We start from the raw sequence: 14,324 nt of genomic DNA, 5'->3' as shown, positions 1-14,324 counted from the left end.
AGATCTGCTGAGCTTTTCCACCAACTTTATTTTTGTTCCTGATTTACAGCATCCAATGTTTTTTTCGGTTTATATCACCACTTCTGATCTTATGATGAGGAAAGGTCATTGTTGAAGTGGCTGAACACGGTTGGGCTGAGGACACCATCCTGAGGAACTCATGCAGAGATGTCCTGGAGCTGAGATGATTGACCTCCAACAATCATGACCATCTTCCTATGTGTCAGGTATGACTCCAACCACCAGAGAATTAATACAGTTGCAACACTGGAACATATCTGATAATGTGGAAAATTTGTCTGGTTACCTTCGGACTACAAAACAGGACAAATTCAACTTGACACTGAAAAGGGGAAATTTTCAGGTCGAAGAACAAAAAAGGATTTATTCTTGTGACATTTATTTTATTTTGATTCTTTTTTATGGAGCTTAAATTCAGTGCTACAGGGGATAGATTGTCATTGCTCAAAGGTATATCATTATTACTTTTAAAGACAATGGCAGTGTTTTAGTTTGATGCATTATATATGTGGTTGGCCTTTACGAAATGTAGAGGTACCTTTGGAAGCTCAACAACTTTAAAACACATCATCGGTGTGGACATCATCTGACTACCCTTAGGGAGAAATTTGGAACTAATTATAGTTAGCTTTACCAAGGAGAAAAATAATAATTTGTTGAACAGCTTTATCACTCAGCCACTGTAGACAGGAGTCAGTTAAGAGAGTTTTGAGTTTCACTGAGGCATATTTATCTTACTTTAACAAAGTTTGATCAATCAAATGAAAATAACTAGGCCATATAACATTCTCAAAAAGAAGACACTGTTCTTAAAGAAATAAAATCATTTACTTCCTTTAAACATTTTGACTAAAACCATATTTCTTTGCCTCTGATGAGCAGCTTGTGCTATTGCCAACAATTTACACAATTACACAAATGAACTTTAGTGTAATTAGTTTCACAAATTTGTAGTTAAAAGCAAGATTATTTTTAAGTGTGCTCACTTAAAAATATGGAAATATACATTTATCAAGAATGTTTTTTAAGACAACTGCATATACATTAGAATCTGTAACAAAAATATTTTTCTTGTAGCGATCTTGATCATACTACTTTATGACACCTAGTTTAAACACAATATAAGGGATAGGATTTATATTCAGCTTTCAAGCTAACAAAATAATAAATTACAACCAGTGGGACCAAAGTATACTGTACAATACACAACTGGAGTGGTAAATGCTTTTCATTTTCCACCAGAGGACTAATATTAAACAATCAATTATTCAATGCTGACCACCAAGTTACTCCAGTCAGATCCTTACCTATCTTGCCCTGCAGAAACATGGAAATGTAGCATTAGAGAGCGATTGGGGTATTTTAAGTAACACAATACACCTGATTGCAAACATAGAAACATATATAATTTGATGTACACTACACCTTTACAATAAATGACATCAATTTCCATACAGTGATATAGTGTTACATGTCTATTAGATTCCACTGTACAGAAGTGCAAAATCAGCTGCAGTGATTTTTGTGTAAAGGTTGCTTAAGGTTACTGGAGAAACCAAAATTACAGAATTTAGAATCCAGTATCAATTTGGAGCATATATAGTATGCAAACACTAAATATTTGTTCCAGTCCTCAAAAATGAATTAATTCTGATGTGAGAAAAGTGCAAGCAACAATGAGGAACACATCTGTGCCACTATCCCTCTTATTTTCACTGAGTAACATTACTGAATTTGTTCTTTCTAGTTTTTGGGAGATGAGTCGAGTAGATCTTGTAAAGTCTTTGCAATATGGGGTGGTCGGGTTGGGGCTTGATCAATTAAGCTTTGACCCATTGGTTTAAACAATGCCTTAGCCAGTTTAGCTGTAGCTATACGAATGTTTCCTCCACTACCAGGAAGTGATCCACTGTTTGTCATATTTCCCAGGAGATGCCACAATACGGGCAAAACCTTTTGTTCAACAATCTGAGGCTTCCGTGTGTACAAGTCTGGTACAAGATCTGAAATAAAAAAAAGTGGTAAATCTGATTACCTTTTTTATCATATTGAACATGAAAGATCAATGTGCTGCTGCAACCTGTAAGACCTTTAAATGTAATGGCTAACTAGTGAAAGTATGGTAGCTGAGTAGTTTTGACTAACAACCTCAAGATTGAATGTGAGGTTAAATTCCATTGTGGCAAATTTGTAAACTTGAATTTTAGAAATCTGGACATTTGTGGGGTAGCATCAGAAAGCAAAATGAAAGCTGTATGTTTTAAAAATCTAACTGGTACACTTAAGATTGTTCAGAGAAAAAGAATGTAATACCCCTCCCTAGTTTTGCCTACATGTGTCTTCAGGCCTACATTGTCTGCTGGAATCCTACTGCCCCTATAGTAATTAGGTTGCGGTGAATTAACACTAGCTTGCCAGTTCAGTCAACAGTCCAAGAACAAATAAGAAAATTGTAGGGTAGCAAAGAAAGAATGCAAAGCACCTCTTCTCATATTCATATAGTCCCTTTAATCCCATGATCTTCAAATAGGCTGACTAAACTATTTCTATGCTCTGATTTCTGAATATTTGACCGCTATTACTAAGTTTCTGTTTCTCAGCTCAGAAGGAATCATAGGCTGAATTAATTCACTCACTTTGGCTCTAAACTACCTTGATCGCTTCAGTAATCTGTAATCTTTCCTGAGAATAAGACATTTTTGACAATATATCCAGCACTTCGACTGGTTCTTGTTCCTTTTGTTTGCAGGGCCATTAAAAGAATATCTCAGTTTCTTCCATTCATGAATTAAGCCCAAGCTATGTTTTCCTTTCTCTTCTGCATAAGCACGTTTTTTGTTCATTCCATGTTCTTATCATGTGATTACTTATATCTTTGACACTCCCATAATACCTCACAACTGAGTGTAGCAACAACTGATCCACCAAATTCTCCTTCTCCTTCTCCACAAATTAATGTGCAATGAAGATCCAGAATTCCTGATAAGTTTGACAATTCTCCTTGCCAACCCAGACAAATCCTGGAACATGACACTTGCAGCAAATAGTAAGTTGGGTGAGCAATTACAACTGCTATTAGAACTACCCATGGTTATACGTTACACATCACTCTGATCATCTTTTATACTCTGCCCCCATGTTTCCCTACTCCCCCTCCCTTTTGTATGCTTCAAACTGTCACTTAAACTTGTTAAAGCTATCTCTTTCTATTACAGCCTCTGGCAGTGAGTTCTGCAATTTTTGTATACAAATTCCTCCTAAATTATTTAATTTCTTTGTTGGTAGCCATTTTATATATTTGACCTTTTGCTTTATTTTCAATCATTTATCTGTGTTGTCACTGAGACAGCTGAATTCCACTTCTGTATCATTACCCAATTCTACTGGAACCTCAGTTCTTCTGCTGCTGAAAGCCTGAACTGTGCATTTATTACCTTCAGTCTTTTCTCCCTAAAGCATTCTTAGCTGGCCTTACACATTAACCATGGGCCAAAACTATGCTGCCATTATCCTAACTAAAACCAAATTCTGTTGACACATCACCCCTTGACTGGCTTATACTGGCTCCTGGATTAAGCAGTGATTCAGTTTGAAAATTCTCATTCTTGATTTCAAATCCTACCATGCGCTGGCCCCTCTCATTTCTGTAATCTCCAGTAATTCACAAACATAGGAATCCGCGTTCTTCCAGTTTTGGCCTCTTCAGAATCTCTTATTTTAAAATGCTTCTCAAATGGTGGGTGAACATTCAACTGCCTAGGCACTAAGCTCTGTAATTCCCTCAACAAATCTCCAAACCTTTCTATGTTGCATTTGTTTTAAGACATTCCTGAAAACTTATCTCCCTCAAATAAGATTTTAGCCTTCTGCACTCACGTCTTCTTATGTGGCTCGGTGTCACATTCTGAAGTGCCGCAGGACTTGTATTTCTTTAATTGTGCCAAATAAATACAAATTGATGTTTTGAACTCATGAATTAGATAATTTCTCCACACCCACTTCAAATTTCCACATTCTACTAAGATGACATGCAAGGAAAGATTTTATTAACTTCATCTTTGAAGGTAGTTTAAAATCAATATTGCCTAGTTTGTCTCTATATAGTCTGATAGCAGATGTTCAATTTTTTATGAATTTAAGAGCTGAAAGAATAACTTGTCAAGTTTCCATTCTTTGCCTTCCTCAACATCGGATTTTCTAATCTCAGAACTGCCCTTCAGAACGAGATGTTTTCTGGGAGATTCCCCCTCAAAAGTAAGTTGGTGAACTTCTCAACCTCATTTTATTATTTAATGAATTTAGTCTTTTCAATCCAAATATGAAATTCCATCTGTAATCCTGTGTAATGAACTCGAGGAACTTGTTAACTATTGATGCTCTCTTCTTAAATCAATCATAGAATCCCTACTGTGTGGAAACAGGCTCTTCAGCCCAACAAGTCCACACCGCCCATCAGAGCAGCCCACCTCCACCTATCCCCCTATGACCCACTTAATCTACATGTCTCTGAAAAGTATGGGCAATTTAGCATGGCCAATCCACCTAGCCTGCACATCTTTGGACGTGGGACAAAACCGGAGCACCCGGAGGCAACCTACGCAGACACGAGGAGAATGTGCAAATTCCACATAGATAATCGCCTGGGGGTGGGATCGAACCTGGGTCTATAGCGCTGTGAAGCAGCAGTGCTAACCACTGAGCCAATGTGCTTCCTGGGAGACAAACGCTTTCTGTCAGTTTTCAGGGATTTGTTGGATCCTTCCATTATCCAAGCTAATCTCCATAATAAAGTACATCACGCCGGCCTTCTATCCAGGTAGAAATGCCGACTGGTAATCCTAGAGACCCAACTCTCTTTTATGTTGTAATTAAATGGATAGTTTAAAGCAGAATCATTCACAAACTGATTTTTCAAGACTTTCTAGGACTTGGGTTCTTGGTTTATTCACTTCTTTCCATTTAAACAGTCTGTGCCTTTCTTCAACCATTCAGCCACACAGTCTTGCTGTCAGGCAAACTTCAGAGCATGACACACAGAAAAAGTCCTAAAATAATATACAAATAAACAAATTGCAACTGTAATAGTTATCGACAAAAAGTACGTATAGCTTTTGCCCATATCTCTTTTGAACCTGTTTCTGGTGGAAGATTTCCCATGACTCTAGGGTCTGCCCAAAGGTAAAACTTGTTCTCCTTGATTTAACTGATAAAGTACTTCTGCATTTTCCCACGGTTTCAACATCCTTCTGGGCCTCCTGGATCAGAGGTAGTTTGACTACCTGTTTTTTCTAATTGGCTGTTCAGGGATGTCACTGCATACTTCTGGAACGGGTGGGACTTGAACCCAGGCCTCTTGGTCTAGGGATAAGGACATTACCACCGTGCCACAAAAATCCTTTCCACCCGCACAGAGATTTTGTTTTAATCAACTTCTTCAGACATGCTATTACATACCTCTGGAGTGGGTGGCACTTCATCCATGGGTCCTGGTCTAGAGGTAGCAACCCTACTACTGTGCCACAAGAGTTTCTAACATCTATTGTAGCCATCACCTTTTTAAAATCACCAAAGTTACCATAGAGGATCATATGGCTGCTCTCTTATGGAGGCAACTGGTAGTAAAAGTAACCTGAAGATCATCTGACCAAGGGGTGAGGTTAAGAAAGGGAAAACTTCATGGGGACCTCAGATAGTGTGGGAATTGAGCCTGTACTGTTGGCATTGTTCTGAATTACAAATTAGCTGTCCAGCTGTCTGAGCTAACCTTATTAGAAAGACAGAGAGTAGCGGTGGGAAGGTGTTTTTCAGAATGGAGACCGGTAACTAGTGGTGCTCCAAAGGGATCAGTCTTAGGTGCCCTGTTGTTTGTAATATGTATAAATGATCTGGAGGAAAATGTGACTGGTCTGATTAGTAAGTTTGCAGATGACACAAAGGTTGGTGGAGTTGCTGATAGTGCTGACGATTGTGAAAGAATACAATGAGATATAGATAGATTGATGGCTTGGGCACACAAACAGCAGATGGAATTTAATCCAGACAAATGTGAGATGATGCTTTTTGGAGGGTCAAATTTAGGTATGAATTGTACTGTAAATGGCAGAACCATTAGGAACAATAACATACAGATGGATTTGGGCATGCAGATGAACAGTGCCCTAAAAGTGGCAACACAGGTGGCCAAGGTGATTAAGAAGGCACATGGCATGCCTGCATTCATCAGTGGGGGCATGGAGTACAAGTGTTGGCAAACCAGGTTGCAGCCATATAAAGATAACAAAGTGTGGAGCTGGATGAACACAGCAGGCCAAGCAGCATCTCAGGAGCACAAAAGATGCTGCTTGGCCTGCTGTGTTCATCCAGCTCCACACTTTGTTATCTTGGATTCTCGAGCATCTGCAGTTCCCATTATCACTGCAGCCATATAAAACTCTTATTCGACTGCATTTAGAGTATTATGTGCAGTTTTGGTCGCCATGCTACCATAAGGACGAGAAAGCTTTGGACAGAGTGCAGAGAATGTTCACCAGAATGTTGCCTGGTCTTCAGGGCATTGGCTATGAGGAAAGGTTTTTAAAAAAAAAACCAGGATTGTTTTTCACTGGAAGGACGGCGGCTGAGAAGAGACCTGATAGAGGTCTACAAAATTGAGAGGCATAGATCAGGTGGATAGTCAGAGGCATTTTCCCAGGGTTGAAGTTTCAATTACAGGGAGGCATAGGTTCAATTATGTTTAAGGGAGACTTGTGAAGTAAGTTTGTCATGCAGAGAGTGGTAGAAGTTTGGAATACACTGCCAGAAGAGGTGGTGAAAGCAGGCACATTGGCGACAGCTAAGAGGCATCTGGATGGCTGCATGAATAGGGAAGGAATAGAGGGACACAGACCAAACAAGGGCAGAAGGTTTCCTTTTTAGTTTAGCCAGGACATGATGTGCGGCATAGGCTTGGAGGGCCGAAGGGCTGTTCCTGTGCTGTACTTCTCTTCTGTTGTTTTATTGCTCTAGACAGTTTTTAATCAACATGTTAACAACATATGTTAATGTCACACTTCTGAAGCAGGGTTGACTTGAACTGTGGTCTCCCAGTCCAGTGGTAGGGGCACTGCCTCTGTGCCATAAGAACTCTTTCCACCTGCACATAATTTAACTTAACTAATACCCATCAGTTGCAGTCTGATTATTACCTAGAGGTGAGTCGGGTAATACAATTGTAATGTACTTACCTCTGAGCCAGATACTCGAGGTTTAAGACCTACCTGCCTCAGATTTGTGACACAAAATGTCTGAACAGGTTGGTTAGAAATAATTTTGAACGTTGCTGAGGTCTTGCTGCGTGTGGGCTAGGATTGCTTCAGTAGCTGAGGAGTTATAAGTGGTACTGAACACAACGTCTTAAGCGAACCTTCTGACTCTGACATAATGTTGGAGAAGGTGTAGGGGTGACCTGTACCTGGCTATGTAAGGCCTGCTTACAAGATGGCAGACAGAAGCTAAACAAAACTAAGCAGTCTGCTCACACAGTGAATACAATAGTACCTGTGAACAGAACTGCTAGAAGGTCAGTAACAGAAGGTTGAATGTTCCCATCCGGGACAGTTCTGATAAAAGGAAGCCTTAGGACAGATAAGTGACCAATTCCAGCTTTACTAACAAAAGGATGATTGTCCCAGTAAATTAACAACATCCAGTGCTGGATGAAGTCCTTAAGCGGCTGTAAGGATAACACCTGAAGTTATTTCATAGTAAATAGTCGCATCTTTGAAGCAACTAGCAATATTAAATAGTTTCTAGCTAAAAATACTCTAATCATAGAATTTGGTTTCAATACACAACCAGAATACAATACAAGCCTCAAAAAACATTTAAGCCTTATCAGAAGCCTTCTCTTATGCCCTGAACAAGATAAATTGATCACAGCCCATAAATTACAAAATGCTGACAGCAGATGTAGTTGTATAACGTTACACTTATAATTAACTTTATAACAGAAGTTAACCTTAGAGCAATTAGTTAAAACTAACTTTTTTTTTAATTTTTACATTATGTAATTGGGACAGTGGAAAAATAAAAGGAGTAACCAAATGTGATAAAAGCCAGCACCAAAATACAATGGGTAATAGGAATTGAGCCTGTCCTTATAGATAAATAAGCCTGAGAAAGACCTGAAGGACTACAGCCATTAAACAGTCAAATGCAAATAAATAGGATGCATAGAAAGATCCTAAATCGTACAGAGCACCATGTCTAGCTAATACCATTACATCATAGGAACCTGGGGCTGTCCATAGAAGCGCCCATCATTGATCAGGTGTCCCACGGGATTGGGGGAAAGACAGTGAATACGTTGCATTTGATTAATGTTACACAAAATGTATGGAAATGCTGTATTTCTTCGTAAAAGCAGAGGGTATGCTCATTGATTTATCTTTCGAAGCCAGGTTTGGGAAAGATCCTTTGGCCCTCTCCCTGCATAAACTTATTTCTGCTTGAATGAACACCTTCCACTTGCCTGAATCCTGCCTGCCTCCTGAGTCTTGTCTTTGTATAGGGTCAAGAAAAATGTTCCTACAGAAGATCATTGATGAGGTAGATGAAAATAGTTAGATTAGACACCACCCACAGATACTCTGAAGGTACCCTCAGTTCTTGAGAAATTAGTTTCAAGAAGAGTCACTGTGCACTTGAAATGTTAACTGTTTCTCTCTCCACAAATACAGCTAGACCTGTTGCGTATAGACAATATTCTCACTGTCTATAATACACTCAAGCAAATATGCAACTAGACAGTGCCAGGGCAGGTAATTTCTGCCAAAGAATAAAAGTCACTCCTGCTAGGATCTCATGAATCTCAACTTCATACTACCATTCTGGTACATGTCTCTAGAGCCAGTTGTTGTGGAAACCTGGAATTGCATCTATCTTCTTTGCTTAACTGCCAAATTATATTTCCAATATGCAACAATTGTTCTGTATTTCATCACATGTAGTGTTCCACTTGCAAGTAATCATTATTAAAAAAGAGAAATATGCCTCACCTGCAAGCTTCTCAGTCATGTCTTGTTTTGCTTTTCCATTCAAGAACTGAGCCTTGTTGCAGAAATGTTGGAGCAGCAGTAAATTATCTAAATACAAATTTAAAACAGATTAGGGCCTCTTAAAGGTCAACGAGATCATCCATGTGTTGAATGTCAGGGGATGGGAGAGACACTAAATAAGTATTTTGCATGAGCTTTTAGTGTGGAGAAAGAAATGGAGGCTAGCAAACTTGGGGAAATAGATACTGTTGTTTTGAAAACAGTTCAGAAGAGGAAGTGCTGAAGGTCTTAGAAAACATAAAGAAGGATAAATCTCTGAGACCTTAAGTTGAAATGATTCGCGATTGGAAGGTGTAGTTGTTTTTTTGGACTGGAGGCCTGTGACCAGTGTTGTTTGATATGAATCGATACTGGGTCCACTTTTGTTTGTCTTTTATATAAATGATTTGGATGAGAATTTAAAATAGTTAGTAAGTTTGCAGATGACACCAAAATTGGTGGTAAATTGGACAGTTAAGAAAGCTATCGAAAAATACAAAGAAATCTTGATCAATTGTGTAATTTGGCTGAGGAGTGGCAGTTGGAGTTTTATGAATAAATGCAAGGTATTGCATTTTGGTAAAACAAACAAGGGCAGGACATATACAGTTAATGGTAGGGCCCTGGGTAGTGTGTTGTAGAACAGAGAGACCTAGGGGTTCACATATATAATTCTTTGAAATTTATATCACAGGTATCTAGGGTAGCTAAGAAAGCATTTAGCACAACAGCAATTCAGGGAAAGAGGTAACTCTGAAGAATAAACTGCATTTCAATGCAAGGGGTTTTACAGGTAAGGCTAATGAACTCAAGAGCATTTACGGGAACATGGGACTAGGACATCATAGCTATTACAGAAACTTGACTGAGGGAAGGACAGGACAGGCAGCTCAATGTTTTGGGTTTTAGATGCTGTAGGGAGGATAGGAATGGAGACAAGAGATGAGGGGAAGTGGCATTTTTGATTATAGCTCCAACCTTTGAGTGTAGGAGTTCGAATGTCATGTTGAGGTTGTACAGGACTTGAGGGAGGCCTCTTTTGAAGTACTGTGTACAGTTCTAGTCACCCTGCTGTAGGAAGGATATCATTAAACTGGAGAGGTTTCAGAAAAGATATATCAGCATGTTGCTGGGAATGGAAGGTTTGAGTTATAAAGATAGGTTGTATAGGCTGGGACTTCTTCCATTGGAACATAGGAGGTTCAGGCATGACCTAATAGAGATTTATAAAATCATGAGGGGTATTGATAAGATGAATAGCAAGGGTCTTTTCCCCTAGGGTGGTGCAGCTTAAAACTAGAGGGCATATTTTTAATGTGACAGGAGAAAGATTTGTGAAGGACACAAGAGGCAACATTTTCACACAGAGAGGTTTATAGAGTTTTGTGGAATGAACTGATGATGTGGTAGATGCAGGCACAGTTACATTTTGGATAGGTACATGAATAAGAATGGTTTGGAGGGACATGGGCTAAATGCAGGCAAGTGGGTCTAGTTTGATTTGGGAACATGGTTGGTGTGGACTAGTTGGGCCAAACAGTAAAAAAATCAAAGAGAAAGCTAGTTTATTTATGGTGGTAAATGGATGAAAAATGTACAATGTATGATTTGGTGACTGGGGGAAAAAAATGTTTATTTCAGTGTAAGGGTGCTTTTGAAAATAATTTAAAAATCTAGCCAATAATGGTATGCATTAGGTGAGTAAGAGTTTAGTGTAAAAATGAAACAAAAACAGGCACACACCGAGAGCACAGACATAGAAGGAAAAGAGGGCAAAAGAAAATTTGAAGAGTTTGAGAAAGAAGTAAACGAAAGCAAAAAGGAACTACAAAGTTTAATAATCAAATACATTGTCAAGTTTGCAGATGACAAAAATAGGTGTGGAGACAAGTAGTGAGGATGACATAATGAACTTTTAGAGGGATAGACACAGGATAAACAAGTGGGCAAAAACTTGGCAAATGTAACATAAGGTTGGACTTTGGTTGGACAAATATAAGAGCTAAATATTATTCAAATAGGACAAGACTACAGAGAACTGCAGCACAAAGGGAACTGGGGTCCTCCTGCATGAATCACAAAAGCTAGCGTCCAAGTTCAGAGAGCAATAGGAAAGACAGGCTTTTGGCGTTTATTTCAAAGGCAACTGAGTATAAAAAATAGGGCATGGTTTGCTAAATCTATTCAAGTACTAGTCAGACAAGATCTGTAATACTGAATATAATCCCCTAATCTGAGGGAAGCTATAATGGCACTGGAGGCAGTCCAGAGAAGGTTCACTTGGTTGATTCTGTGTATGGAAGGATTTTCTTGACAGGTTCAGTAGGTTGGGCTTGTACTTATTGGATTTTATAAGAACGAGAGGAGGCCTTATTGCAACATAAAAGATTCTTAGGGAGCTTGGTAGGGTAGATGTGCAGAAGTTACTTTCCACTGTGGGAAAGTCTGTAACCAGCGGATATGTCTAAGAGTAAAGGGTTCCCTATTTAAAATACAGATGAGAACTTTTGTTTTTGCTCAGAGGGTACAGAATCTGTGAAATTCTTTACCACAGAGGCTGTTGAAGCTGGGCCATTAACTATATTCAAGGCTGAGATAGACGGCTTTTAAATCAGTGAAGGAATCGAGAGTTAAGGAATAGCACAAGAAAGCAAACGTCCTACTTCTGCTCCCGCACCTATGGTCAAACAATAACAAGGAATGGAACAGCATGAGTTAATAATGGGAAGCAAGAAAATTGCAGAGATTTTGAACAAACATTTTGTATTTATCTTCACAGCACAAGACACAAAAAGCATTCTCAGAAAAACAGAAAAGCTGGAAGGGTACAATAGGTTAATTCACAAGGTTGGAACATATGGGATTAGGGTGGTGACTGGCTGCGGACAGAAGACAGAGAATTGAGATCAATGTACTTTTTTCTTGAAGGCAAGAAATAACAAATGGGTTGTCACAGGGTTTGGTCCTTCGAGCCCAGCTATTTACAATCTATGTTAATGACTCGGATACATGAATCATCATAAAATCATAGAATCCCTACAAATGTGGAAACAGGCCCTTTGGCCCAATAAGTCCACACCAACTCTTGATGCATCCCACCCAGATCCATCCCTCTATAACCCATCTAAGCTACACATCCCTGGACACTACCGGCGATTTAGCATGGCCAATCCACCTAGCCTGCACATCTTGGGACTGTGAGAGGAAACCGGAGCACCCAGAAGAAACCCACACAGACACAAGGAGAATGTACAAACTCCACACAGATAGTCGCCCGAGAGTGCATTCAAACCTGGGTCGCTGATGCTGTGAGGCAGGAGTGCTAACCACTTAGCCAACGTGCCACCCATATTTTAGAAAGCTATACAGTCGAATTTGCAGACAACACAAAAATAGGAAAGACGCAAATAGCAATGAGGAAATAATGGATATAGATAGGTTAGGAGAGTGGGCCAAAATGTGGCAGATGGAGTTTAACGTGGATAAGTGTGAGATCATGCATTTTGGTCAGATAAACAGGAAGGCGACCTAATAGGGGGAGAGACTTCAGCGTACTCCGGTGCAAAGGGATCTGGGTGTCCTCGTTCATGAGTCACAAAACTAGCATGCAGTACAGATAATAAAGAAAGTGAACGGAATGTTGGCTTTTACAGCTAAAAGGATAGAATGTAAAGGTAAGGAAGTATTGTTGCATCTATTCAAGGCATCGGTGAGACTGCACCTGAAGTATTGTGCACGGTTTTGGTCCCCAATGGCCTAGTGATATTATTGTTGGACTGTTAATCCAGAGACCCAGATAATGTCCTGGGGACCTGGGTTCAAATCCCACCATGGCAGATAGTGGAATTTGAATTCAATAAAATATTTGGATTTAAGAGTCTAATGATGACCGTGAATCCATCTGGTTCACTAATATCCTTTAGGGAAGGAAACTGACACCCTTACCTGGCCTGAATGAGATGACAACCAAAGTGGTTAATTCTTAACCACCCTCTGGGTAATTAGGAATAGGCAATAAATGCTGCCTAGCCAGCAACACCCTCATACCGTGAATGAATAAAGAAAAAAAAAATTTGAGGAAGGGTGTGGTGGCATTGGAGGCAGTTCAGAGGGGTTCACTACATTGATCCCAGAAATGAGGGGTTGGTTGTATGAAGGGAGACTGAACAGTTTAGGCCTATACTCGCTGGAATTTAGAAGAATGAGGGCAGATCAAATTGAGGTATTCAAGATGATTAAAGGTATAGGATACTCCCTCTCATAGGACATTGTAGGATGAGAGGTCATAGTCTTAGGTTTCAGGGTAGCAAATCTGAAACAGAATTGAGGAGAAACTACTCCCAAAGAGTGGTGAATCTGTGGAATTCACTACCCCAAAGTGCAGTGGATGCTGCGACAGTGAGTAACTTTAAGGAGGAGTTAGACAGATTTCAATTGGTAATTGGTTGAAGAGTTATGGCAAAAAGGCAGGAAAGTGAGGTTGAGGAGTATATCAGCCATGACTGAATGATGGAGCAGACTCAACGGTCCGAATGGCCTCATTCTGCCTCTATTTCTTATGAACTTAAAGCAATCTTGATCCTCAAAGAAAACACAGTGGAAAAATTAATCTACTAAAGGTGGGCAGCTCCCCTGGACCTGATGCCCCACATTGCTGAAAGGAAACTGCTGTAGATACTGAATGAATAGTGAATAGTCATTCAATTAATCACGTCTGAATTTGACATTTTTTAAATTAACAAATAAAGGTTATGGGGAACAGGCAGTAGACAAGAGGGGGGGTTCAAGGAATAATTACATCAGACATGACCTTACTGAATGGCAGAGCAGTTTCAGTGGACTAAATGACTTCCTTTTCCTCCAATTCTTTCCTTATATACCAGAGACCAATTAGCTTCCACAAGTGATACGAAAGATAGAGATCATTCTCAAAAATTTTAAGAAAAACATAATTTAAAAATGCCAGCAAAGACTTCAGAAGGGAATGAGATTGAATTCTTTACTTTTAGGAAGAAGGTCAGATTTTGGTATTTTGCCCTAATATCTACTTATGTGATTCAGTGTAATACTTCGTTTTATAATGTCATGATTAAATGTCTTCAGATGTCTTATTATACTAAACAGGCTACATGTATGGTTCAAGATAAAGTGCTGCTGATTCTGCAAATCTGAAATAAAAATAACATTGGACAAACACAACAGGTCTGTCAGCATCAGAGATAATGGGAA

General features: G+C 39.3%; 1 protein-coding gene across 6 annotated transcripts in view; it reads right to left on the bottom strand.

Annotated features, from left to right (window-relative positions):
• Positions 1-779: 779 nt before the first annotated feature.
• Positions 780-14,324, bottom strand: part of LOC125455588 (TOG array regulator of axonemal microtubules protein 1) — a 148,367-nt gene continuing 134,822 nt past the window's right edge. For 5 of the 6 annotated variants that reach the window (XM_048537740.2, XM_048537742.2, XM_048537743.2 and 2 more), the window contains exons 21-22: positions 9,057-9,143; positions 781-2,024 (exon numbers count right to left, since the gene is read on the bottom strand). In XM_048537740.2, coding sequence (XP_048393697.1) covers positions 1,765-2,024; positions 9,057-9,143 — 347 coding nt within the window. In that variant the 3' untranslated portion in view covers positions 781-1,764. Of the gene's footprint in view, positions 2,025-9,056; positions 9,144-14,324 lie in introns of all 6 variants that reach the window. The other variant, XM_048537744.2, reaches the window with a different exon arrangement.

This window comes from Stegostoma tigrinum, chromosome 10 (assembly GCF_030684315.1).
Source record: "Stegostoma tigrinum isolate sSteTig4 chromosome 10, sSteTig4.hap1, whole genome shotgun sequence".
Classification (NCBI taxonomy): Eukaryota; Metazoa; Chordata; class Chondrichthyes; order Orectolobiformes; family Stegostomatidae; genus Stegostoma; species Stegostoma tigrinum.
Note: the sequence above shows the minus strand (reverse complement) of the source record. Positions and strands in the feature narration are given on the sequence as shown.